The sequence below is a fragment of the Corvus hawaiiensis genome, chromosome 11, assembly GCF_020740725.1.
Source record: "Corvus hawaiiensis isolate bCorHaw1 chromosome 11, bCorHaw1.pri.cur, whole genome shotgun sequence".
Taxonomy (NCBI): Eukaryota; Metazoa; Chordata; class Aves; order Passeriformes; family Corvidae; genus Corvus; species Corvus hawaiiensis.
The window spans coordinates 10,443,553-10,468,758 of record NC_063223.1 but is presented as its reverse complement, the minus strand read 5'-3'; the positions used below and the strand labels follow the sequence as shown (position 1 = coordinate 10,468,758).

General features: G+C 41.3%; 1 protein-coding gene across 2 annotated transcripts in view; it reads left to right on the top strand.

The window, feature by feature from the left end:
- PTPRG (protein tyrosine phosphatase receptor type G) overlaps positions 1 to 25,206 on the top strand; it is a 407,666-nt gene that overhangs the window by 214,024 nt on the left and 168,436 nt on the right. For both annotated transcript variants that reach the window (XM_048315233.1, XM_048315234.1), the window contains 2 exons: positions 346 to 525; positions 5,928 to 6,076. In XM_048315233.1, coding sequence (XP_048171190.1) covers positions 346 to 525; positions 5,928 to 6,076 — 329 coding nt within the window. The remainder of the gene's footprint in view (positions 1 to 345; positions 526 to 5,927; positions 6,077 to 25,206) is intronic.

Genomic DNA, 25,206 nt, shown 5'->3' with positions numbered 1-25,206 from the left:
GATAAACTATACAGTAATACATTAAGGCTGGAGCTTTAGGGAAGTTCCTGTAGCAACATGGTAATTGATAACATATGCATAAGAGGAGCTTGGGAACTGCAGAGAATTTTATAGAATAGTAGTTTTTTTAGAAAGGCCATTGTTCATTACTGCTAGAGGCAAAGTTGGAACACGGCACAAAGCCAAAGGATTTCATTCTCCTCATAAGTTTACAAGTCTTAACCTCTTTCAAATGTGGGAATTGTAACTGTGGTAGAGTTACCTGGGGAGCTTAAGTGCTTTAGCCTCACACTTTATCCAACGCTGTTGAGCCACTGGGATGTTGACATTGGTGTTTTTTAACAGGTACCTATGGTCCTGAGCATTGGGTGACTTCCAGCGAGAAGTGTGGGGGTTCTCACCAGTCTCCCATAGACATCACAGACCACCTGGCCCATGTTGGAGATGAGTATCAAGAGCTGCAGCTGGATGGTTTTGACAATGAATCTTCAAACAAGACTTGGATGAAAAACACAGGAAAAACAGGTATGTTCTCTTCTGCTTGTCTCCATAGCCTGCCGTCAGTCAATTAAAAATTCAAGCCATGTTTCACCTTCCTCCTTTTTCATTGTTCTGTTGCTTGGGTTTTGTGGCATTTTTTTTAAATGTAATTTTTCAGTAGGAGCCAGCTGCCTCTGCCTCTGCATTCTGTGCAGAGCTAGTTCTGCAGATTGAGTTTAAGGGGCTTCTTTTTAAGGGCTGCTCTTTTTTTTGGTGGTGTTTTTTTTTTGTTCTCAGTCTAAACTAATTCTCTCAGTAGTCAGTTATTCCTCAGAATAAAAGGCAGTGTAAGAGTTTCAAGGTGTAACCTTGAATTATCAGCTTTGGGAGGCTGTAACACCTAATCCAAAAGAATGCTGAGATGCAGGGCTCAGGGGGAAGGAAAGGGGAAGTCTTAGAAATTGGAAGATTTTAGAGAAGAAAGAGCAATAACTGCTCAGAGTAGTGGGGGCTTATTAATGTGTTTCTGATATGATTATAGCACAGTGTTCTTCACTGAACTGAATCCTTTTCTGCTCTGTCTGTTCTGGCTTTTAGAGAAAAAAGAGCAGGCACGAGTACTGCTTATTTTTACCAAAACAGTTCAACGAAAGGTCAAGGTTGATTTATATGCAAAGCCACGTGCATTTGATTACTCTTTAATTCTAAAAACGTAAAAAGCAGAAATTATAAGGCCACTGTCTTCATTTGACAAGGTCAAGTATTTTTAGGGAATTGGATTAAACCACTAATTAATTCAATTTTATTTATTTGAAGTATATTTTTATCTTTATTAACATCTGACATGCATCTCTATAGTGCTCTCTGTACCATGTCCCCTGTTAAGAGGTCTGTTAGCAGCACCCAGGGCATGTACCTGCTCTGGAGTTGGTGGAACAGCTGTGCACACAGTGTGACCTCAGATACACCCATCAACAGGGCACTTCAGATCTGAGCCATGGCCTGGAGTCCAGCAAGCACCTCAGATCCAGCTCCAGCAGTTCAGGATCTTAGCAGGAGCTATTGCCCCTCAGATTAAATGGAGTGGCAGACTGTGAGCCTGTTTTCTTTCACTGCAAAGCAAATCCAGTTAACGTAAACCACCACCAAGCATAGCTGGGGGTTTTGCTGCATTACTGGGGTTTTTTTCCCAGCTTCATTGAGAAGTGCTCCTGTTTGCTTTGAAATCCTGACTTTGTTGTGCTTGGTAGCAGCATGAGGTTCAGGCAAGGTTGAATGCTATGGAAATTTGGTGCTTAATTAATCTACTTGTGTTTTGCACCCTGCCCTTTATGGTCAGAGAGGCTGTTTGTGGTAATCAGTAATAAACATAATTAGACCATGAAAAAGTTATGGTGCTAATCTTCTAAGGAGGATGGATGTTAATGCTGTCCCATACATGTAAGAGTAACATTGCTGCATATATAATAGGAAACCATGTTAGAATCATAGAATCATTTAGGTTGTAAAAGACCTTTAAGAACATTGATTCCAGCCATTAACCCAGCACTGCCAAGGCCACCACTAAACTATATCCCCATGTGCCACATCTACACATCTCTTAAATACCTACAGGGATGATGACTCCACCACTTCCCTGGGCAGCCTCTTCCACTGATTGGCAACCCTTTTGAAATTCTTTCTAATATTCAATCTAAACCTCCCCTGGCAACACTGGAGGCCATTTCTTTTTGTCCTGTCACTTGTTACCTAGGAGAAGAGACTGACCTCCACCTAGCTACAACCTCCTTTCAGGGAATTGTAGAGAGCAAACAGGTCCCCCCTGAGCCTCCTTTTGCACAGGCTGAGCCCCCGCCAGCTCCCTCAGTGGTTCCTCATCAAACTTGTGCTCCAGACCTTTCCCTAGCTCCCATTCCTTTCTCTGGACACACTCCAGCCTCTCAATGTCCTTGTAGTGAAGGGCCCAAAACTGAACCCTGTGCCTAGTACAAGGGGACGGTCACTGCCTCGCTCCGCCGGTCACTGCCCAGGTCCTGCTGGCCACACTATTACCAGAACCTTGTTCTGTTGAACTGAGAAGTGCCAGCAGATTTTCTGGTCTTGGCACAGTTGGCAATGAAAGCTGAACCTTCAGTCTTCTCTGCTGGGTGATTTTAGCACTGCTACTATATTTGATTTCCTCAGCCATTGGGGTATGGATTTTTGCTGACAAGTTATTGCTTCTCAGAGCAACAGTAACTGTCACTTTTCTTGGTAACTTACGGCCTTTTACTGGTAATGTGAAGACTCTTTTTGCCTTGCTGTCAGCCCTGATTTCTCCTGCTGAGCTCCTGACTCCTCCCTTGTTTTATCAAGTCCCATTCCTTTTCTTGGTTTTCTGACCTTTTGAAGAAACTTGCCTGGCATTAATTTTTAAGGTGGTAAGTGGTAGACCAGCAAACCAAGTAGGATGTTTTGGCTTGTGGGTAGAAGATAGAGGTCGGCTGTGCCATAAATCGTGATGCATTTTGGCAGCAGAGTCTTGGAGCAGATGGCCACACAAGACCTTCATATTGCAGACTTACAGAGACAGTAAACTAAATAACTGTTTAAGAAATGGTGATGGATGTAGAGGGCATTTCTCAGCAATTAATGACTGGTTTAAAGAGACAGGGGTCCCTGGGAAAGCCAAAGGCCCTTAACCTTAATGCTCATTAACTGGCAGGAAATATGTTGCTTGGGTTACTGTTATTGCTGTAGGACCTAGTAATTTTTTTTATGATAGAACAATGAGTTATTTTTAGGCTCCGAGAGGTAATTCTATTTAGATTTGTTCTGCTCTTTTTTGTGTCCCCCCCCATATCAGGTAAAGGGCAGACCATGTACAGAAAACAGTGTTTCATTTAGAAAATGTAAATGGACTTTTTCATTCTCTGTCTTGACCAGAAATGCTTTTGTGCACAATTACATTGGCAAAGGCATTAATGTGGGTTTAATTTCATCACTAGAGTAGCTGGCCATAGTATTAAGTGCTAGAGATCACTTGGAGGATATACACGCATTTCACAGTTGTACTTGCATTAATTGTGTTCATACCAAGAACTTCTAAAATCACCTTCTGCTTAGAGAAACTTAAAATTTCTACCAGAAATGTGTTTTTGTTAAGTATCTTTCCTATGTGATGTGCATCACTCTGGCTGGTTCTGACCATCAGAGCCACTCTGCTAGGGCAGGGGAAGAGCTGCATTGAGTCCAGGTTTATTCTTGCTCTCACAGGGGTGATGGGCATCCAACACCAGCCCTGAACCTGAAAATGACATCACACAATTGTGGTCCTGGTGGCTGCACACCACTTTGTTTGGGTTTGTAATCTCAATTATATAGTATTTTAAATTAGTGGCTTTGGGGGTTGACTCCTTGCACTCTACAGAAATCCTGGGATTAAAGCAGTGGCTCCCAAAGCCCTGTAAGGTGATGGTTGGTTATTTCGGTCCTGAATACCAGGGGTCACAGAAAAAGGAGAGACGCTCCTGGCGGTAAGGGCATGCTGCTAAACTGGGAAGGTGATGGGAACGTGTCATACAGCCCAGCAGTGTAAGAAATACTGTAAAAGGAACAATTAGATGAACACTTCAGATTGTACATCCTCCTAATTATCCTTTTAATTATTCATCTAAAACAAGTGAAATGACCCCTGACAGAGCCATAAATTATTTGGGAACTATCAAATATTTATTAGATGCAACTGAATCACCACAGAGGTTTTTAACAGATGCATTGCAAATCTGCTTTGCTGTATTCCTCATCTCCTACAATTTCATCTATGGAATTTGTAACTAATTGAATGAGATTTCTCACCATTTAAAATACTGCTGAGCTCATGGAAAACTTTTTAAGGGAGGTAGAGAGCAGTGGTACTTTCAGTCACTTATGTCTCACAGATTTGGTGTAAGCAGACAGTGACTACCAGCAGTACCCTGGCTGACACAGTCAGTATTCTATAGCCGGTTCTGCACCACCCATCCTCCTACATAAAGCACTTGGATGCAAAGGGAGTGCCAAAAGAAGCAGAAATCATGGAAGAAAAAAGCCCCATGATTTTGCTGGGGCAGTTTAGAAACATCTGAACATCTCATACAATTTAACATTCAGATGGTTTTGACACAAACCGTTGAAAATTGAGCTGTGTGGAAAAATTGCCCCTGAGATGATGCTGCTGTAGCTCACTGTCAGTCCTCAGGGGAGGGCACAAAGCCTGGCCTGCAGCAGAACCTGCACTGAGTCACCAAGAGAGAAATAACTTTTATTTCACATGTAGCTTTTTTTGTTTTTTCAGCAGTGAATAAAATCCTCCTTCTTACATAATAAAATTGGATTTATATTAATGTTCCCATTGTGATGACACAGTTGGCTTAAGAACACAGAGAAATCCTTATGGGTTTTGCTATTTCCATTAAAAAAGAAAAAAAATTCCAAAACCAACCCCACAACTTCAATCACAGGATTCTAGACACAGCAAGCACTGGTCTGCAATGACTTTTACAGAAATAAAATTTAAATTTTAGCTCTGTTTTTAAGCAATGGTTTTGTGAGGGATGAGAAGAAAGAATTTTGTAGGGAGTAATTTTTAGGAATGGTGTGTATTAAAAACAGGAGATGCTGGAAAGGGAGGTGACCCTGTAGTGAGAGTAGCAGAAATGAATTTTTTGAAAGCTGGAATCAGTTCTTGGTTGGACCACAGGCCTCCCTGTAACATGTACCGGCTTCCACCACACAATTCTGCCCTCTGTTTGAACCTATGGCTTTTATTGTTACATAAAATACAAAGGCTTTTGGAGGAAAGAGAATACAAAGAAGATCTTTCTGACCCTCACTGAATCACGTAATAATAATATCAGAGTTACTGTAATAAAACCCAGTTCTTATGGAGGATGTCTTATGAGTGGGTCTCAAAAATGTTGTGACTCTCCCTGTTTTACAGGGAAGAGGAGCAGGGGAGACTAAGGAAGGCACCCAGCATGTCCAGCAGTAGAGGTGGGACAGGGCACAGGGGTCCCCCACCAACAAAAAAGAGGAAGTCCAAGAAACAGGAGACCCATTCTTTTCTTAATTTGTGATCTACAGACCTTGAGGCAGGGACCATGGTCAGCCATTACTCTCTGGAACTACATTAAACAGGTTTTGATGTAGTTTCCATTTAAATTTTAATCAAAGTCCAACAAGGAGGGCAAAATGTCCTTGAGAAATTTGGACTTTGGGATTTTCTATAGTCTGTGTAACTTCATAATCACTTCCAGAATTAGCCAGTATTACTTGCAGACCTCTTTTTTAAACACCCCCTGTAAAGAGGAAAATGATGACCCAACATTTTACTTGCATTAGAAGTATTCTGATATAATGAGCAAAAACTGTAACTGTTTCAGAAAAACTGTGCTAAGAGTTTCTTTCTCATTGTTCTGTGTGTGCAGTTGCTATCCTGTTGAAGGACGATTATTTTGTCAGTGGTGCCGGGTTACCAGGCAGATTTAAGGCAGAGAAAGTGGAGTTTCACTGGGGTCAAAGCAACGGATCAGCTGGCTCTGAACACAGCATCAACGGCAAGAGGTTCCCCGTTGAGGTGAGTGTAAAGACATGTGCCTGTGTTCTCAGAGAAAACAAAATCAGAATGTATTGCTGTAGTTGGAGGCCACTGTGAAATAGGGCAATGTTCCTCTCAGTGAACATAGCAGTTTGCAGGCCCTTCCGGCCCTTGCAGCACTTTATCCATCATCTCTCATGTGCTTCTGCAATATCAGCTCCGAGCTCTGCTTTGCTGGCCTTGCCAGCTCTCATGTCCCATGGGTTAAGTTGCAAACAGCCACTTTCCTCGTTTCTCCCATAAGCTTTCCATGTGTGGGAGGATCTCCTTACAAATACATCTACCGAGTGACCTCATTGTCCTCCAAAGCTTTCCTTTCCCATGACACTTACAAACAAATAGCAGCGGTTTGGGAGCCATCGTGCTGAGACTGCTGTCTGTCATCAGAATTGCTTCCTTGCACACACAAGGCCTGACCTCTGCCTGGATTCAGCTGCTATCCCTTGCCTGGCACTAACAGGACCTCTCCATAGATCTGTGCAAACAGCTCTGCATCTGCACGTGCTGGAGCCGGCTGGGCCCGAGCCAGCCCCAGCCGACAGTGGCCCAGCTATCCCGGGAGCGAGGTACAGCCTCGCACACAGTGCCCTGGGAACACAGCCATGTCCAGAGCCAGAGCCAGGCACCTGTGTGCAGCTGAGTGCAGTGATGTGCCCCGAGAGTGCCAGCGCTGTCAGGCAGCCGGGTGTGGTCGGATCTTGGCTTGTGACCCATAGCCCCAGGTCGCTCTGTCCTCACTGCAGTGTTTTCTGTGTCAACGGAGTGTGTTGATACTTTTCATTCGATAGTCAAGGTTTTGCATGGTGAGATAAACAAGATGTTATCTGGGATTACCTTTGCCTGTGAGTACGCAGATATGCAGTTCCCAAGTAGTGGTTCCTGAGCAGGTTGCAGGAAGCTGCGCTTGCTTTCTCGGAAAGCTCATGGGTGAGCAGAAATGGTGGTCTTGGGACTTGATTTATCCCCCAGCTTGCCATAATTCATCACATGTGGCTTTAGCCAAGTCACGTTTATCAGGAGGTGGGAATATGCTTCCAGACCTCAAAGGGAGGTTGTAATAGACTCTGGTGCATTATCAAAACTTCCAGTTCTCACCTGCCTGCTCAAAGTGCCTCATCACACAAGAATTAGAACCTGATTTTTGTCTCCAAATTGTGTACCTGTATGTTGGATTTTCTGAGAGGCAGAGATTTTATTTTTGTCTTTTTTTAATGAGCTTTTCCATTATCGTCTTCTTGATGTAGCTGTGATTTCTCACAAGGGGCCACCCCTCGCAGATGGAGCAAAGGCCCAAATATTGTCATGCTGCCCTGTCTGTCTCAGTTGGCAATACTGGTATTTGTAAACCTCAGGAAGGTGCACTCAGGAAGTGTAGAGAGCCAGTCAACTCCTCCTCTGAAATTTTGGGGAGTGGAGGGGGTGAAAAAGCGTGGGCCTTCTTGTTTGCCTCAAAAATAGTATTTCCCCTTCAGAAACCCTTTCTTACGATCCCAAGACGGTTCGATGGTGGCTTGATGAATGGAAGCTGTGCCGGTTTGGCCAAATTTAGAAATATATCCTCTGATGAAAGGCAGGTTACAATCAGCCCTCCCCCACCAGGTTTGGGAAAAAATTGAATTTTCCTCAAAGGAAAGTGAAAGAGATGAAACTATTTATTTAACAAATACACAGGGAAAAAAAGACACTAATGCTAAATAATGAAACCTCTCATGGTACAGAGAAAACCTGGGAAAATTTCAGAGTCCTTCTGTAGATCTCCCTCTCCCTCCTTGGAGCTGGGACAGGGTGGTGGGCCCACCTCCAGGGCCAAGGCCTCGGTGGAAAGTCCTCCCAATGTATTCTGATGTTGAAACTGTCCAGCAGAGAAAAGGGGAAAAAACGAAGTCCCAGGAAAACAAAAGTTCAACTCTCCAGAGGAAAAGGAGCTGAAAAACTGGCCAAAAGCTGGCTGGAAGGAAAGCAAGCCGGGTGCTTCCCTCTGCTCTCCCTCTCCTGCCCCAGCTGAACGCAGAGAGATGTCTCTATCTCTGTGTGACCTTGAACAAGCTGCAAACTGCTTTGAAGATGTTTTGCTCAGTTTTTCCTCCCCCCTTTCAGGCTCAGTTTAAAGGCATAGAAAGGCACAAAATTAATTCCTGGGCATAGGGCAGCAATATGGGATACACATCATAAAGTCACCCCAAGACAGAAGCTCTTGTACTTTGGAAATAAGCAAGTTCATAAGAAGTCATTTTCCTGTGGTTTAAATATTCTTCATTTCAGTTGTTTAGAATATAAACTTGAAAATTGTGGGGGGACTGCCTTGACCGCCTTTAGGAATTTATGTTGCTTGTTTATGAATGCTGAGCAAAATAAATTGCTGGATCAGATAGGTTTAGTGTTAATCCTAATAATTTCCAAGTGATTTGTGTTTGTTGCAATGACATGGACCTCTGGCCTTCCAAGGTAGGATGACATTAGCAGAATTCCCACAACCATTCCTTTACTTTTTTCTTGTAAAGAAAGAACAGTTTCCAAATCAAGCCTTTTCCTATTGTGATGGTATCTATCTCCTACACAAGAATTCTGACTTTCAGTCATGCGCTGCAAAGGATATCTATGGGTGGATTTTGGAGAGTCCAATAGGTCTAAGGTGATAATATTGAGTCTTTATTGCTGATAGATCCAAAAACCAGTCTAAATAGTTGGGATTAGACTTCTCAAACAGTAACTCCACGTGTATTCTCAGTGGGGCTTTTAATTTGTAATGCTAATTGTAGTGCAGCTTGCAACTGTCTGATGCAACCCCAACTGCCTGATGCTGGGAGGTCTGTGCCAAAAACACTCCACTTCATTTGAGAAATAGCATTTCTAGGGAGGGTGTAGAAAGGATAAACCAAAATTCTATCCTACAGAAAGCAAAGCCTAAATCATTCTGATTATTCTGAGCCCATGGACACAGGAGAAGCTTACACAGGAGAAGTGTGTAGGTATTGGCATTCCAGGTCTGCAGCCGTTACAATGGAAATGCAGCTGAAAGGAAATGTTTTCTAAGTCTTAATTTTGCAACCAGATGTGGACTATGCAAAACCCATTAGTTCCAAAGCACATCCCAAGGGAACACAGACAGATCAGCTTTCATCCATAGAATGAGGTCTGTGCACATTAAGTTTAGAAGTTTTTTCCTCTGGGAAACAAAGTGCTTGCTGGTAGTCTGTTTTTCTTGAAGAGGATACAGAAACTAATTAGAAATGTCAGATATAATACAGAGCATTATTGTTTGACCATGTTGTTTGGTTTTTATTATTACAACTAAAGTGTCAGATGGTAAGGCTGTCTATGTTAATTGGTTTCCTTCATTGAAGCCCATCTGGATCATATTTTTTTATGATTTATGTGTTAAATTAGTTGGTAAGATATATGAGAATATCCTTTTGTTTCCTGCTTTAAAGGGATGTTGGATCAAAGGCGTATTATCTTGCAGTACTTTTATGTAGCATATTATGATTCCTTTTTAAACTATGGCACATGTAATGGTATTCTTTAATTATGTGGTCTTGATTGCTTATTTATTGATTAGATTTTCCTTAGTGATACTTGATCTTTATGAAGCCATTACGAGCTTGGCTGCCTCTGAAGCAGCATTCATGAACAGGGATGTCCAAGTGCTTCAAACTTCCACATACATCCAGATTGATACCAGGCCTGGTCAGCATTCACTAGAAGCTTCTTCTTCCCCTCTTTCTTGCCACTTTACAAGCAGTATCTGAGTGAGGCCAGGAAGTAGTGCTGTGATGCTGAAGATTAAAGTGATACCATTAGTGTAGTGCTGTGTGAGTGGAGTGTGAATCCTAATGAGGACATGGGCTCTGTGCCAGTTTAGAAAAAGGTTCTCTTTTCTCTTTTTTTTTTTTTTAAGTTAAGAACAGTTTTTAATGTTGCATTTTCTACATTTTAATGAGTTGCTGACTCCTTTGTATTTTGTTATTGTTCTTCTCCACTGTAATTCCTCAGGTTTTTCTTTTTCTTTCTGAAGCTGCAACAACATAAGTGGACATGCAAACACTAGAAACCACTTAAATGGAAAAGTGACAAAATTAAAATAAAGAAGATGAGCTTCCCTCAGGCCAGGAGAGAACCCAAGTTCCCCTCATTAGAGCCAAGAGGAGTAATTGAAGCACTTTAATCTCCTGTGCCACCGAAACTGGTTCCCAGCAGCAGGCAGGGCTCACTGTGCTAGCTGGCTGCTCCGAAGGAAACCCAGTGCTTAATATTTCATAGCAAGTGAGGAGCTGACCTGGCAGTGCTCTGTGTGCTGCTGGAGTGAGGTACCACCATTCCAGAATAGCAGTGAAGTTATTATTTTAATTTTTTCTTAGCTGCCTTGTAGTAATTTTTATGCAAAATGCTGCTTATTTCTGTGAAGAGCAGAAATCAGAAGAGTGATTTTAATCATGGCTGTGTTAATTTGATGTGAGCTTTGGCTGTTTATGAGCATTCCCTTTAATGGTGCTAATTGTCAGTTATAATGTGAACACCATTATACAGTACTATAAAGTAATTTATTTAGTAAATGAGAATCTTATTCCAAGGACCATACTGCAGTATGCCATAGAGACTTCATCCTTTTACTCTTACATGAACAAACTTGCACTGTTTAGGCTAAATTGCTTCTGAAAGAGCGATGTGATTTCATACCCACAAGTACCAACATGCATGTTTTTGGAAATCTCAAGTTCTTTTCCATTAAAAAAAAAAAACCAAAACAAAACAAAACAAAACAAAAAAAAACAAACAAAAAAAAAAACCAAAACAAACAAACAAAAAAGAAACACCAAACTGACAAAACCTCACAACAAACCATCCCAGCAGAAAATGAAGAGCTGACATGCTCTTACGTCAATTAACAAGCTTTTACATCATGTTTATGTGTTCACTTTATTAATTACTACAAAACAATCATTTGCATTAACAGCTCTTACTGCTCTTTAAGTGTGTTTCTTAGAAGACTTTCCAGGTTCTAATGGTGTCTTTGTTCTTGCTACTTCTTTGATTTTCTTCCTTTTCTTTTTGAATCTGCATACTGACACCTATGTGGTCTAGATCTACAATTAGTTGGTCTAATTTGAATGCTCAGATAACCCTGCCAAAGTTTATCACTGTGTGCTGTCCTACCTGTCATTCATTATATTACTTAAATTCTGAGGGTTTATCACAGGCAGATGAAAATCAGTGTCATAAATGTAGAAGAAATGAGTGGGATTCAGTGCACAAAAATCTTTACTACAGGGAATAAACTGAGACTAGTTACTCAGTTTACTACGGGTTTTTTTGTTTTGTTTTATCCTGAATATTAAGGCTTTCTATTGCACCTGGAATCACCTACAGTATATATCCAGCCTTCTCTCCACTTGTGAATGGCAGGGAGTATTTACTTCATAATGTTAGAAATGGGACCATTTCTGTTTTGTAGTTTTAATCTTGGTGCAGTTGTGAGTCTATTTAGATTTGGACACACTTTATGGCATTAAATGATGAAAATATCACAGCATGTTCTCTTGGTATACAGGAGAGAACTAACACCCTGTATTTCAGCTGGGTTCATTATTTCTGGCATCCAGCATATCTGGGAATTGTAATTTTGCAAAGATCTCTCATGCTGATTTCAAGCACAAGTAAAGATTAATTGTGAAACAGGGAGCCACTGTTGGGTTTATTTCCGTCTATTTTGTTTACTCGTTGCTCTTCAAATTTCCATACCTCCATCTGGCAGGATGTAGCAAAGTAGAAGTCAAAAAATAATAGAGGGACCTAAAGAGGACCATTGGGAATATATCACAGTGAGAGACTATGACTGTCTGAAATACTTTTAGTGTAATATTCTCTCCAAGGACCAAATCCACACTTATAAAGGGATACTTGGAGCTACCAGTGATTTTGATGGGAGATGTGCTGGTGAAACTCTGAGTGAGGATTTGGCTTCATACTCCTACTGTCTGTGCTGCAGAGTGCCCAGGGAATTTAGCATGCTCGGCATATTCCATCTGCATTTCTTACAGCAGCCCTGACTTAATCATTCAGACAAGGAAAAGGCTTGGGGATTTTCTCATTTAATTTCTTTTTCTTAAAAATTACACTTAGCATGGGTGGTTTTTTTGTTTTCTTACAGTTTTCTCTCTCTCCTTTCCCCACAGTCTTCAAGAGTCCAGACAGCCATAAAATAAACATACAATATGCTAAAAAGCCACATTTGCATTTCTGTCTTACCTAAAAAGCCCAGTCTACATCTCCATCTTATCTCCAGTAAAGTAAGATTTCATTCCAGGAGTCTCTAGGCTTTACTCCTTTTTGCTCTTCACTGCTTTTAAATCTTGTTCAAGTTTCTCATTGTCAGGAAAGCAGTGTATCATAATTTTAAAAGCATAAAATGGATGGATATATTGAACACATGGCTGAGTTTCCATCTTGTTTCACTGTGAGTAGTGAAAATTAAACACCATCTTATCACTGTCTGGTTTACTGTTTTATTTTCCTTAGTGTAGCTGGTACACTGCCTCCTCTCAGTCGTCTTTAGTGTCTCCCATATACTGACAGGAGAATCAGTTGAGACTTTAATTAATGACTTTATTGTAATCAAGGTTCCATTTTAGTGCAGAATGCTCCATCTTGTAGTAGTGAAATATTTAGTCTCCATCTGGCTGATCTTTTCTGTGAATGTCCCATGATAATTAAGAAGAAACAGGAGAGGATGGTCTGAAATTAAATATGTTCAGTGGAGTGGTTAGTGTATCCTGGGACTGTACGTGTAGAGACTCAGACAAAACTTAGGAATGGAAAAGCAGTTTGGTCTTACGGCTGCATCTTCCTGCCGTCTACCAGGCCTCAGTATTTCTAGAGTGAATTACAAATGTTACAATGCTTCCAGAGTTTTATTTTGAAATAACTCTCCAGTAGCATGAATCAGAGATAACTCTTTTCATGGTGGCTGGGAATGTCCTGCTTTCCCCAAAGGATTTTGACTGACTTGTAGAAAAGGTCAGAGGCAGTAGCACTACACTGCAATTACAGTATGTTAATGATGAGCTAAGAGTTGTACATTCTTCTTAATGTAAGTCCCTGATTTTCTACATGATGAATTGGAATCTGGAAAGACTGACAAAGGAGAAGGAGGATCAGATGGGGTGAAAATAAGAGATAAGAGGCTGACAGCCAGCTCATTGTAAAGGAGAGTTATTTTGAATAGGAGAAAAAATCAATACAAAGGTTGGAGAATTTGACAGAGTTGTAAGAGCTACTTTAATAAAAGGTAGCAGATTCAATAGGATTGTTACTTGAAATGTAGGATTGTCTGAGTTGGAAAATGGGACTGTCTCTTCCCCAGCTGTAAAGGTGAGCTCTGCATGCTGAGCTCCCTGGGTAGTTCAGCAACTGGATTTACTGGCATTTGCTCTGGGCACTCAGTGTGATAAAAAAGGGGGGAAAATATGTAGGGGAGCTTACTAAATTCTGTTCTTCTGGAAAAGTTACTTGATTATAGCAGGAGAAGGAAGAGGACAACAGGTGATAGCTATTTCTGCTGCTTCAACATGTTAGGTAGCTGCCATGTGAGAGTGTCTAGCAGTCTCCTGCAAGGGAAGGTGGTTCTTTATGAGGAGGTGACTTCATTTGGTTCTGGCTGTAAGGAACAGGACTTTGATGGACTTGAAAGGATGTTTAGCATGAACTGTTCTCTAACACATTCATGTCAGCTTCCTTTCCCCAGCAGTGATGGTGAGAGGTGAGTGCAGGTAGGGAAGCTATCCACTGAGGCTTTCTAAGCTGGGTTAGAGTTGAGGTGAGGAGTCAGCTGAACCTCAGCATCAAACACATCTTGGACAGAAGCACTGCATCACTTAGTGTGGCTAGAAAAGGGGGCTTCAGCAATGCTGCAAAAGAAACTTGTTCCTGCAACTATTAAAGGGCTGTTTGATTACTCTCAGTAGAAATGGCCATTTCAGTCTTAAACAGGGATCAAGTTTTCAAGAATTGCTCATAGCTTTCGAAGTTTGGGAACTTAATGCCCAAAGGCAATTTTTTCAGGTTCCAGTGCACAGCCATGAAGCACATGAGGCTTACAGGGAGGGGAGCTGCAGGTCCCTCAAGTGTGTCTGGGCTGTGGGCTCTAAGCACTAGTACAGGTGCACACCCCATGCTGTGCCAGGCTGGCTCCACACGAGGGTCCTGGCATGTTGGTTAGAAACATGTGAAGCTTAATAAGTGCTCAGCACAGCCCCTTTCTGTTGGGCAAATCCAGCAGTCTTTGGGATGTCTTCTGCTGGAGATGTATGATCCTTCATAATTATCCCAATAGACCCTCTGGAAATAACAAAGAGAGATAATATTTAGGTGCATGAGGGATAAAAGAAACGTTGCACAGATATGTTAAGAAGCAATAATGTTTCCTTGGCACACAAAAAGATCAAAACCTTAATGTGGTTAATGGGCTGGTGAGTAGCTGTCAGCCAGTATTTCCCATGGAAGTCATTTCACTGGGATTCAAACAATCAGAATAGATTTCACTAAGGTTAATCATGATTTAAGGCAGCAAGCAGGAAATTATAAAAATTATCTATTATACTGGTACTTTACTGATTGCATTTTACTTCTTTTGGATTTTGTTTGGGTTTTTTTTCCCTGAAGAATTCTAAACAGTTGCTATAATTTTGTGCCAAGAGAACGTCAGACATCCCAAGCTACGTCAGACATGTTTTTTGCTGTGAGAAAATTCAATACATTTATTCAGACACTTTTTTTTTTTTTTTTTTTTTTTAATCACATGTTAAAGAACTGCATTGTAAGGGATGACGATCAAAAGCTTGTGTAAACCAGAAAGGAAGACGCATCTTCTTGTCTGGTTATTTGTGTATCCAAAAAAGGTTTTCATTAGAACTGATTTTCCAGTGCAGGTCACCAGAAGACTTTTTAATTCTAAGGGGGAACAAGGCTGTGAAATACATTCACTGTGGACTATTTACCTTCTTACCCTTTTACCTGAATCCCTTTGCAGTTTCTTATATTGAATCTAAAAGCTCTTTGGGACAAAGACTATCTCTTTGCTGGGTTTGTGCAGCACTTGCCCCAGAGGGATTCCTGCTCTGGGATACAGCAGTGCTGCTGCTGTAACTGCAGGGTTGCAGGGATTAATTGCTATAGTTTTTTCTAGTATAAAGTATTACATGATGTTAGAGATCAGGCAGCAATATGAGCATAGTCCTTGTTATTTCCCCAGTTCAAAGGCACTGTATTTCCAGACAAGACGGGAAGGTTAACTAAAGTTGAAAAAGGATCTAAAACACAGCTAGAGTTTACTGTCTGGTAGAAACGAAATAAAAATCAAGTTGTTGGAAACAAGAAAAAAATGTGTGTGTTTGCTTATGCTTTGAGACTCTTGTCTTTCTGTAAAGAAAAAACAATTTGGCGAAAATAATTGTATCCCTGAATATGTGTCCTCTTGCTTCCTGTTTCTCTACATGGCTTAATAAGAAAAATTCTTTATTCCCTAAATAGTTGGGCTTTTCAGCACATTCCACAAAAGGCCAATAGTGCCCTTTTCTATCACTGTCCCATCTAGGCTGGCTGTCCATAGAAGGGGCTTTCCTTTATCCTCTGGCTTCAGAGAGGAGGCAAAGTGGGCTGATATTTCCAGGAAATGCCTGCAGCTGCCTTCAGTGTTCACTGCCTTTTTTAGCATATCCCACAAAGACACTTGGCTATTGTTGGCCATTGACCATTCAGTAGAGTTTTTTTATAAAACATAGCTCTGATATACACATGTGTAAGAAATACAAATTTAGGCTTCCCACCGGAGCTAGAAATACTGTTACCAGGTGGGAAAGAGCTTTTCCCCCTACAATGGGCTAACAGTTCTTTAATGGTTTATTCAAGCACAGAAAATGGCACCTGGTCTGCCAAAAGAGCATTAGTTTCTCCAGAGGTGACTGTGTCCAGGAAAGGAGGATTGAGAGTGTTTCCCTAATAAATTAGGGATGAATCATTCTTCTCTGGGACTGGGGGCAAATTTGACTTTTTACACGCTCTTGGACACGAAATGTAGGGTGGAGAAGCAAACTTACTTGAGAATTTAAAGCATGCATTAGTACAACATCTATCACACATTTGTTATGAAAGGGAGAGAGAGATCTTAGGGATTGGATCATGCCATAAATGGATGAAATTTCTTCAATTTTGTCATTTTTGCCCTTATATACGTTTTTACTACATTCTGTGTTTTGAAGTTCAGAACTGCAATGGTGCTTTTGTTTGCTCTGTACCTTAACCAGACTGCTGTAAGGGTAATTTTAGTTGATTTTTATACCTACATAAAGCCCTTCCATTCTTTCAGGGTGGTAATGCCTACAAATAAGATAACAAATTCAATACTCAATGCCTGCATGCAGTGCTCAAGGGGTTTTCAAAGAGTAGCGGGTTTAACATTTTAAAATGCAGAACTACCCTCAGATGAGTAGTCAAAATTACAAAATTCATTTGAAAAGAAGAGGAAAGCCTCTTTTGCTTAATTTCTCATCAATTTTGGTTGAGGGGGGAATTCTGTGCTCCTTTCTCTGTGGTCTCTATAATCCTAGGGAAGGTTAGTGCTCTTGAGGGAGAGGGTGGCTTGCTGAGAGTTGAGTGACACATTTGGTCTTGAGGTGGCATGTTCTAGACAGGACAATAATATCTCTTAAGAATTGTCATTACATCCAGTTCAAAATAGGAGATAGGCAATTAGAGGGCAGTTTTGAAAAAGATTCATTTGAAATTCTTTGCTTGAGAGCTCTCGTTCTGTTTGGGAGGCAGGAATGTGAGCACTCACTTAATGAGCTACATTCAAAAGATGAAATTTCAAGTGAGTAAAAGTAAAACCCAGTATTTCCTGAACATAAATTGAGTCACCCATCCTGAAATCTGTAGTCATGTCTTTCTCTTCAACCTCATCTAATATTCCCCTTGTTCCTTGTTTAACTAGGAAAAATGCAAGTACCTGAAGTAGAGACCTTCAAACATATCAGTCACTAATGTTAAAGCATGAGCTCTTTACTCAGTGAGGCTGGAAGCTACAGGCTGTTGTTGCTGGAATACCATTTCTGAAAGCCTGGTAGCCCTCCCACTGAACCATATGGTGATTTATCAGACAGTTTAGCAGTAGCAAGACCAAGACCCAAGTTGGTCAAGTCTGAAAATTCATATCCCTTATGTTGCTTCTGATAAAATGTTCCTGTTCTCTTCCTCTTGTAGCATTGTGAATGCGTATTGAGCTGTGTGTCCCCTGGAAGGGAATTGCTGTATTTCCAGGGTGCAGGATTACAGCATTACAAGGTGGTATTTCAAGAAACTGAAAAGATCTGTTTCTGGATTCTTGCAGCTCAAATGGCTGTTGTGTTGGTCCATTTTAAAGAAAAGAAATATGAAATATGCATGAACCATATGAAAGCTCAGATACAGCTCTCAACTCTGAGGAGTTTGAACATGAGACCATGTCAGAGGAAATTAATATTTTCTGTAGAGCATGCTCTTGTTTCAAAGAAAGCTTCCTAGCAAACCATTTTGGTTTGCTTAACACTTGCTATGCATGATCCCTGACATTATATTGCTGCACTATTAGAAGAGTTAGTTCAGATGTTTTCCCATCATACTTAAGTAAGGTAGCAGTGGAAAACATTCTGGTAACACTACAAGTCAGAAGCTGGAACTGAAAAGGGGCAGCAGGAGAGAAATAATTAGTAATGATAATTGTCAGGCCTTGACAACCTGGTGTGTCTTTCTAGCAGTGAATGGATTCACCTGACACCCAGAGATAGCCATCAGATAATGGCACTCATAAGATCAATACATCAATACTTTATCCTTGAAACAGTATTTAAAGTCTGTTCTTAGGTTCATTTCTTCTCTAAAGTTATAGCAATCTGGGATTTGAGATAATGCATTCATTACAGCCTTATCGGACCTTCTTCATTTGCTGTATTTTAATGCGTCTGTGGTGATTGCTGAAGAAAGATGCCTAGTGAGCTTAATCTGCTTATGCTTTAAAAAGAAAGGATGTTCAGAAGATTAAAATGAGGCCTCATACTGAACAGGTTCAAGAGTTTGCAGTGCTCACAGTGGCAGGGAGTTTTGTGAAAGAGTTACTTCGAATTTAGAGCTTCCCTGATGCTGGCTCTGCTGACCTCATGGAGAGGGGAGGAGTGGGAGCTGGGCACAACTGAGATTTTGATTTTGTAGATGGAGATTGTGCCCAGGCTCTAATAATGCCAAATTATTGCTGGGTTAGACATGATGCTGCTTCTTTCTGTTAATGTTTCCTGCTGGTCCACATCTCTTCACATTGTGGGGAACTATTTGTGGGATTGTGATACACATCCCAGGACCCAGAAGTAGTGTGTGCATGGCTGAAATAATGCCCATGCAAATAAGTAACCTGCAGATAAGTATGGCAAGAGATTTAGGTCTGTTCCTCTTGAGTATACTCACCAGATTCCCGAACTGCATGTGTGTTGGATGAATTGAAATGGACTGGAAAATTTATTTTTGATGCTATCTGCTGTGAAGGACAGGAGATATTCAACAGGACAATATCGCTTCCCTGACTGCACCACATATATGTGCCATCTCTAGCAAGGGAGAAGCTCATGTTGAAAAAGACCTATTTATATCTAACAACATTACCAAAAAATCTTTTTTGTGATAAAGACTGTAAAGATCAGTGGCTGCCCTCTGAGTTCCTGGGAGGAATTATTGTACCTTTGCCTCTTGTTATTGAGAAGTGCTTCACTGCAGGGCTGTTGCTGTCCCTGCTGTGCCACCACCGGCCTTGCTGGCAGGTGGAAAATTCAGCATTTTCAAAACCTGTGGGTTTTGGTCATTTTAAGAAGATTATGGCATGAAAGATGGAGGAGGAGATCAGAACTGGCAGGAAGCTGTGATTTGAATAGGACCTTTAATCTGACACATTATGTCCTTAAGAGAGGAGTTGGTCCCTGGTTTTGTTGACAGGTGTGGTGACAGCTTTGAGGGATGATAGGCACTTTGGTGAATTGCTAAATTGATTTGATAATCAGTAAGTGAATTTGCTAAGAGCAGGTACTACATGCCTTTTTTGGGCCTTGGTTAACTTAGTGACAGCTTGTTTTAAATATACTAGACTAGAAGGCCGTAGTTTATTTTTCCCTTTCTTTTCTGGCAAGAGCCCTACATAGAGCCAAATAAAAGAAGCCATTTCTCCTCTTTGGCAGAAGATGACCAGACCTCGCTTTTACAAACAAGCTGCTCTCTCCACTTTCTCCAGATAGCAGTGACCATCATCAGCCACAAGTGTTTGTCCTCTCAATGTGGCTACAGCATTTCACCACCATTGCCTTCCCTAGACAGAGGGCGTCAGCTTTGCAGCAGCCTTTGACTCGCTCGGAGCCTTGATAATAGCCTTGCTCCCATTTGCATCTGCTCATTCCCAGCTAGCCTGGTAACCCATGGACTTTTTCTCCTTTGGAGCACAAAGAGGAGGTTATTCCTTTCCTTGGTGGCACGGTGGCCCTGCCCCAAGCCAGAAGGGCAGGCAGGTGCCGTGCCCTGGGGTGCAGACAGCAGTGGCTGGAGGGGATCTTCCTCAGGTGTAACCTTTGGGCTGTTTGTGAGCTCATGGCTGAATTTGCACTTGCCTCCCAATTAGTTCTGCTATTTACTGTGGACACTTGACACAGGACAGGTTTGTCAAATTAAAATGTTCTACCTCCAGCATCAGGCATACAGATTAGAGTTTATGTTGGTTTATAGTGGAGCTGTTCAGAAGGGGAACTTTGCTTCAGGCATTTTCAAAAGGTGATAGAATTTGTGAAAGTCCGATATGGATTTATTTTATGGTTCTCCAGCAATGTCTGTATAGTTTGCTTGGGTTCAAATAAAAAACATTTGTGATCTAGGTAATTGTTACAAATCAGAATTTTCTTACGTGCATTCATAGTTGTCTTCTCTTCTTAAGATATAAATTGAATTTGTGTCCTTCATACCATGATGCTCAAATGATTTCCTCTTCAACAAAGAGTACGTACAAAGGTTAAAAATTATTTTTGCAATCCATGCATTTAAGTATGCATTACTATCTGTTTTAAGGATGGATAATCAATGTAAAAATGATACTTCCGTGTATTCCTAATAGGTCACTGTGTAAATATCCGTAATGGAATCGATCCCCTAGGTTATGGCAACCATTAGTACAGAAGGGGTTTCACAATTGATGTATCAGACATTTGTCTTTCGTACTTACATGCAAAATGATTATTTATTGATTATTTTCAATCCAGGTTAATGATGTTGAAGAGGTTTCAGTATGTCAATTTAAAGTACTTCAAGTGCGCTTCAAACAGAAATATCGTATCCCTTTCAAGAAGTTGGGACTAATATCTGATAAGTGATTTTCCTCTGCATTCTCTCTCATTTATTTACACGTACATACATATAATTCATAGAACAAGGATGTTTGCACACCTATAAAGTGTCGGTGCCATGTGAATGGTCATGTAAAATGATTGTATTTTCACTGTTAATGAAAAGCATGTATAAAACCAAACTGTATGCTGAAAGACTTGCTTGCATAAAGCTCTGGCAATATTAATGAGCAGAGGGAAGTATATTAAAAAGGTGTATTAAGTGACTTAGGATCCTGTCTCCCATTTGGAAAGGGACCTGACACATGGCTCTGGATAATTTCAAGTCAATACAGTTCCTGAAAGTCAAGCCCACAAGCATCAAGGTAATTGTTAGCCCAGAAAGAGCTTGATCTCTGCTCCTGGCCCCATTGGTATATGTCTGTGTTCATACCCTCCTGTCTTGTAGAAAGGGGTCTCTAAAAAGAGAAAGATGCCTGCCAGGTAGCCTGCCCCACCATGGTCAGAAGGGACAAAGGACTGGTAAGCTGAGGCAAGGACAGTCTGTTTTTTCTATTAAATATGGTGGACATTTTCTTCTGATACACAATTCCAAAGAAACCAAGATCCAGAAAGCAACTCCAACTCAAAAGGGCGTTGAGCTGACATGTTTGCCTCCACTTATCCGTGCACACAGGCAGGAGGTGGAGGCTCAGTGGCAGCTTGGTGAGGTGGTGGTTTCACCGCAGAGCTGTGAAATGGTGGGAATGGATATGGTGGGAATTCCCTGCTCCCTTCGCAGGCGGAGCTGGCGTTTGCTGCTTTGAGTCCTGCGTGTGAGCTCTGAGCCTGTAGGGCTGACATCTGCTTTGCAGTGAAACTCTGCACTGGAAGCTGGTATCAACCCTCTGTGCTGCTTTAAATTAATATTCTCCTTGTAAAAAAAAAAAAAAAAAAAAAAACAACTAGTATTTCAGTAAGGTTTTTGGTTTTGGTTGTAGTTTTTTTGGGTTTGTTTTCTTTTTTGTGAGTTGCCTAGACATTTTCCTGAGAAGTGTCAGCCCTTTTTCAATGAGTTTAAGCCTACTGACAGTAGGCTGACTTTTCTTAATTATCTTCTCCAGAAAATTAGTCCCCCAGGGGTCTGTGAACCTCATATTGAAAATGCCAGCTTTAATATTTCCTTACTAAATACATACAAAGAGTTGTCCAGGGATGGTGACTCACATAAGATTGTTGATTCCCACTGGAAAACAAAATAATTTGATTTTAAGTGGCAATACATCTGAGGGACTGGGGCACAGTATGGAGGAAGAGGAGAGTGGCCATCAAATGTGACCATGGCTTTGTCCATACTGGAAAGAGGAGAGTGTGGGAGGGGGCAAACCATTTGAAATCACTGAACTCATGCATAAATGTATAGCTTTCAAATAGCTAATTTTTTATGTCGTAAAAGAAAACTGGCTAGGGCTGGTTCCTTTTTTTATAGCCCTGTCATAAACTCTGAAAAATTAGGTTTATAATTTATGGTCTGAAACCACCTTAACTATTGCAATACAAACAGCATCACTGTACTGCAGTTTATTTCTAAAATGCCTCTGGTGAAAATATTGCAGTACCATAATTAACTAATACCAAGATCCTGTTTGTGGTGCTTTCTCTTCTTTCCCCAGAATTATGCAGTTAGTATAAATCCTCAAGGCTTAGAAGATGGTGATGCTTCAGAATAATCTTACATCACCATGTCAATTAAGACAATCATTAATAGTGTTTCTGTAGCTCACAGAGTCTGTCCCATCACTGGATGGTTTTATAAGGAGCGAGTTACACAGTTTTTATCTATGTCTATGTATGTGTCCATGTATACAAGAAAAAAAGAAGTAAAAAAGAAGTACAGAGGAGAACAGTGTGCCTGCTGTCTCCTAATTACTTTGGTTTTTGATATCTCAGCAACATTGATCTTTCAAAATGATCTCTTGCTGGTGGCTTCAGTTTTGTGTTGGAAAATATTCCTGCAATTCTGGCAATGATAAACTAATTACAGACTATACATTTTTAATGATTTAATCTCCTGTCATATTCCTAGAGAGAAGTGATCCTGATTCCAAACAAATCTCCCGTGCATGACCAAACACTCATCATGAAATGTATGGTTTTCATTAAACCCCGTTGTCAATACAGGCTTAGGATTGTTTTGTTAAAATTGAGAGAGGTTGGGGAGTAAAAGCATGCTGAAAGATTACTGTAATAATGCTGCAGTAAGCATTTTGAATCACACAGATTTCCCAGCAACATTCCACTCACATGTGCCTCCCATTAGGGAGGGCTCCTGACAAGCTGTATGTAATGCCGGAGCCGCACGTGTCAGAGGGGCTTCCATGGGTGGTACTTAGAACGATGCATTCATGTTCCTTGTTCTGTGCCAGAAATCCAGGTTTGTGTCACTCGCCCCATCTATGTTAGTGTCTAAGTTTAGGAATGATGATTAGTCAAACAGTGGGTCAAAAAGCTTCAAGAGGTGCTCCTTTTTTAACATGCTGAGGTGTCTGCTCTGTGAACTGCTGTTGCACGGGTGCACTTTACACCCTTGTGCCACCCTGGCTCAGTGCTGTGTGCCTTGGTGGGGGCCTGCCTTTTAACTTTGCATGAAGACTAAAGCAATGTGCCTTGGCCTCTGACTGGGGTCAAGGGTGGTGCTGCAATAGGGGAACATAAAGAAATCATCTCCTTTGCATCTGCTGGAGGGACTAGATCTGTAATTCCCTTCAGCAGCAGCTCCTGTAATTGGGCATCAGATCCAGAAGTGAAAGAGGGTCATGGTTCTCTTGAGAACACAGATGTAGGAGGTGTTGGGAAGATGACAGAGAAAAACAATTGTTAGAAATTTATTTTACCTGTGGGAGAAATGTCAAGTAATTTCAGTGAGCTGTAAACATCCCTGCCATTTTTGCTTGCTTTCAGGTGCTTTTGCACCTTTCCCAGAGAGCTGTTTTCTTGATTTTAATGACTACAATCTTCGTGAAGTCTGAAGATAAGAACAGCACTTTGAGAAAGCATTTAAAGCAAATCTTGGTGTACCTGGACCGACTGTGTGCATGCTGGTGCACTGGTAACAATCTGAGTCAGATGTACACACGTTCACACAGCTAATAAAAAGCAGGGCCTAGAATTATTCAACCTAGAGAAATGAGCATGGGGAGGGTGAATTAAGGTTCCTGTGAACTTTTTGTGGTTTTCCTGGCACAGTGAGGATGAAACGATTATTATGAACTAGAACTCCAATTTTATTAATGTTCTGAAGTATGGAAGGAAGCAACAAATCTGATTTAAGTGAAGACATTTGTCTTGGCAGTGTGATTTACTCCAGGGTTGTAAATTTGACATGATGGAGACTAAAATGTACTGAAACTTACATTTCTCCCATATCTCACTCAAAGTCAAATGATTTAAATAGCAGAATATGAGAAATGACATGTATCCTTGGATGCAAATATATTTTTGGTGCTGAAGATTTTAATTTCACATCTGAAGAAATGTATCAATTCGAGGATGAAATTTTTAGTAAAACAAAGGTCAGAATTTCCAGACATGGTGTGGGGATGCTATGACAAGTGCATCACTGTCTCCTGCAGTGAAGGTTTCCTGCCTGGTAACCTCCTGTAATGGGTCCAGTAATGATAAAACAGGTATTATGGAAAGTGAAACTGCTTTGCTGACACATCCTGCTAATGCTCCTGTCCTACCATGCTCACCCCTCCTCTCTGGCACTGTGCTGTATGAATGTGTCCAGGACGAACTACTAGAACATTTTGAAGTACAAGGTGTTAGCAAACCCAAACATAGCTGGGGTGGGGGACTGAGTTAGTGTTGCAGGTAGAAGGCCTCCAGCACAATCCAGCAGTGAGCATCCTGCCTGCTCTTAATTTGGGGGGAATTCATTGCTGGGATTTTGTCCTCTTAGGACCAGCTTGGGTAGATGGACCAAACCACGGTCCCTGCTTTGGACTCTTCACCCTGGTTTTCCACTTTGTTCGATAATGGCTTGCACTGTCCCGAGGGTCACCAAGCCTTTGGGATCATTTGCCCTCTGAAGGGACCCTCTCCTTCCACTGAGGATTAAGGAAATTAATGTGAACTCCACTCCTCGCTTTCATGCATGTCAGAGGTGCCTGAAGTTTATTTTCAGGTTTTGACCTTTTTGTAATCAGCAGAGAGATGCTTCTTCCCTGATGAACATAAACTTAACCCAATGGCTATATGATCAATCTGATAGAGTGTCCTGGGTTGCAGTGTATTCTATTATCATCCTCATGAGCTGCTGAAACCAGGAGGGGCAGTGTTTCCTTGCCTCCTCCCCCTAGACTATCTTTCTGTTAATGGCCCATCATTGTCCTGCCGCATGACTCAGAGGTAACTCCCTCCGGACTATCTTCTGTTAATGAGCCTAATCAACACTTGGCCTCATGACTCATTACCCCATTGTGAGATGCTCCACCCAGAAGGAGGAACCAAGCATCCCATCGTGGATATAATCTGAGATTCTGAACACCAGAGACGCCACTTCCCACTGGATTTCCAGAGGACAGGAGCTACACGGCCACCACTGGACCTTCTGAGGAAGAGCAGACCCTTTTTCTACAGGATCACCACTTCAGATGGCTGCAGCAACCATTCTACCGGACTGCTACCACCACCCTGACTAACAGGGTGTCAGGTTGTATCCTGACTCTGTCA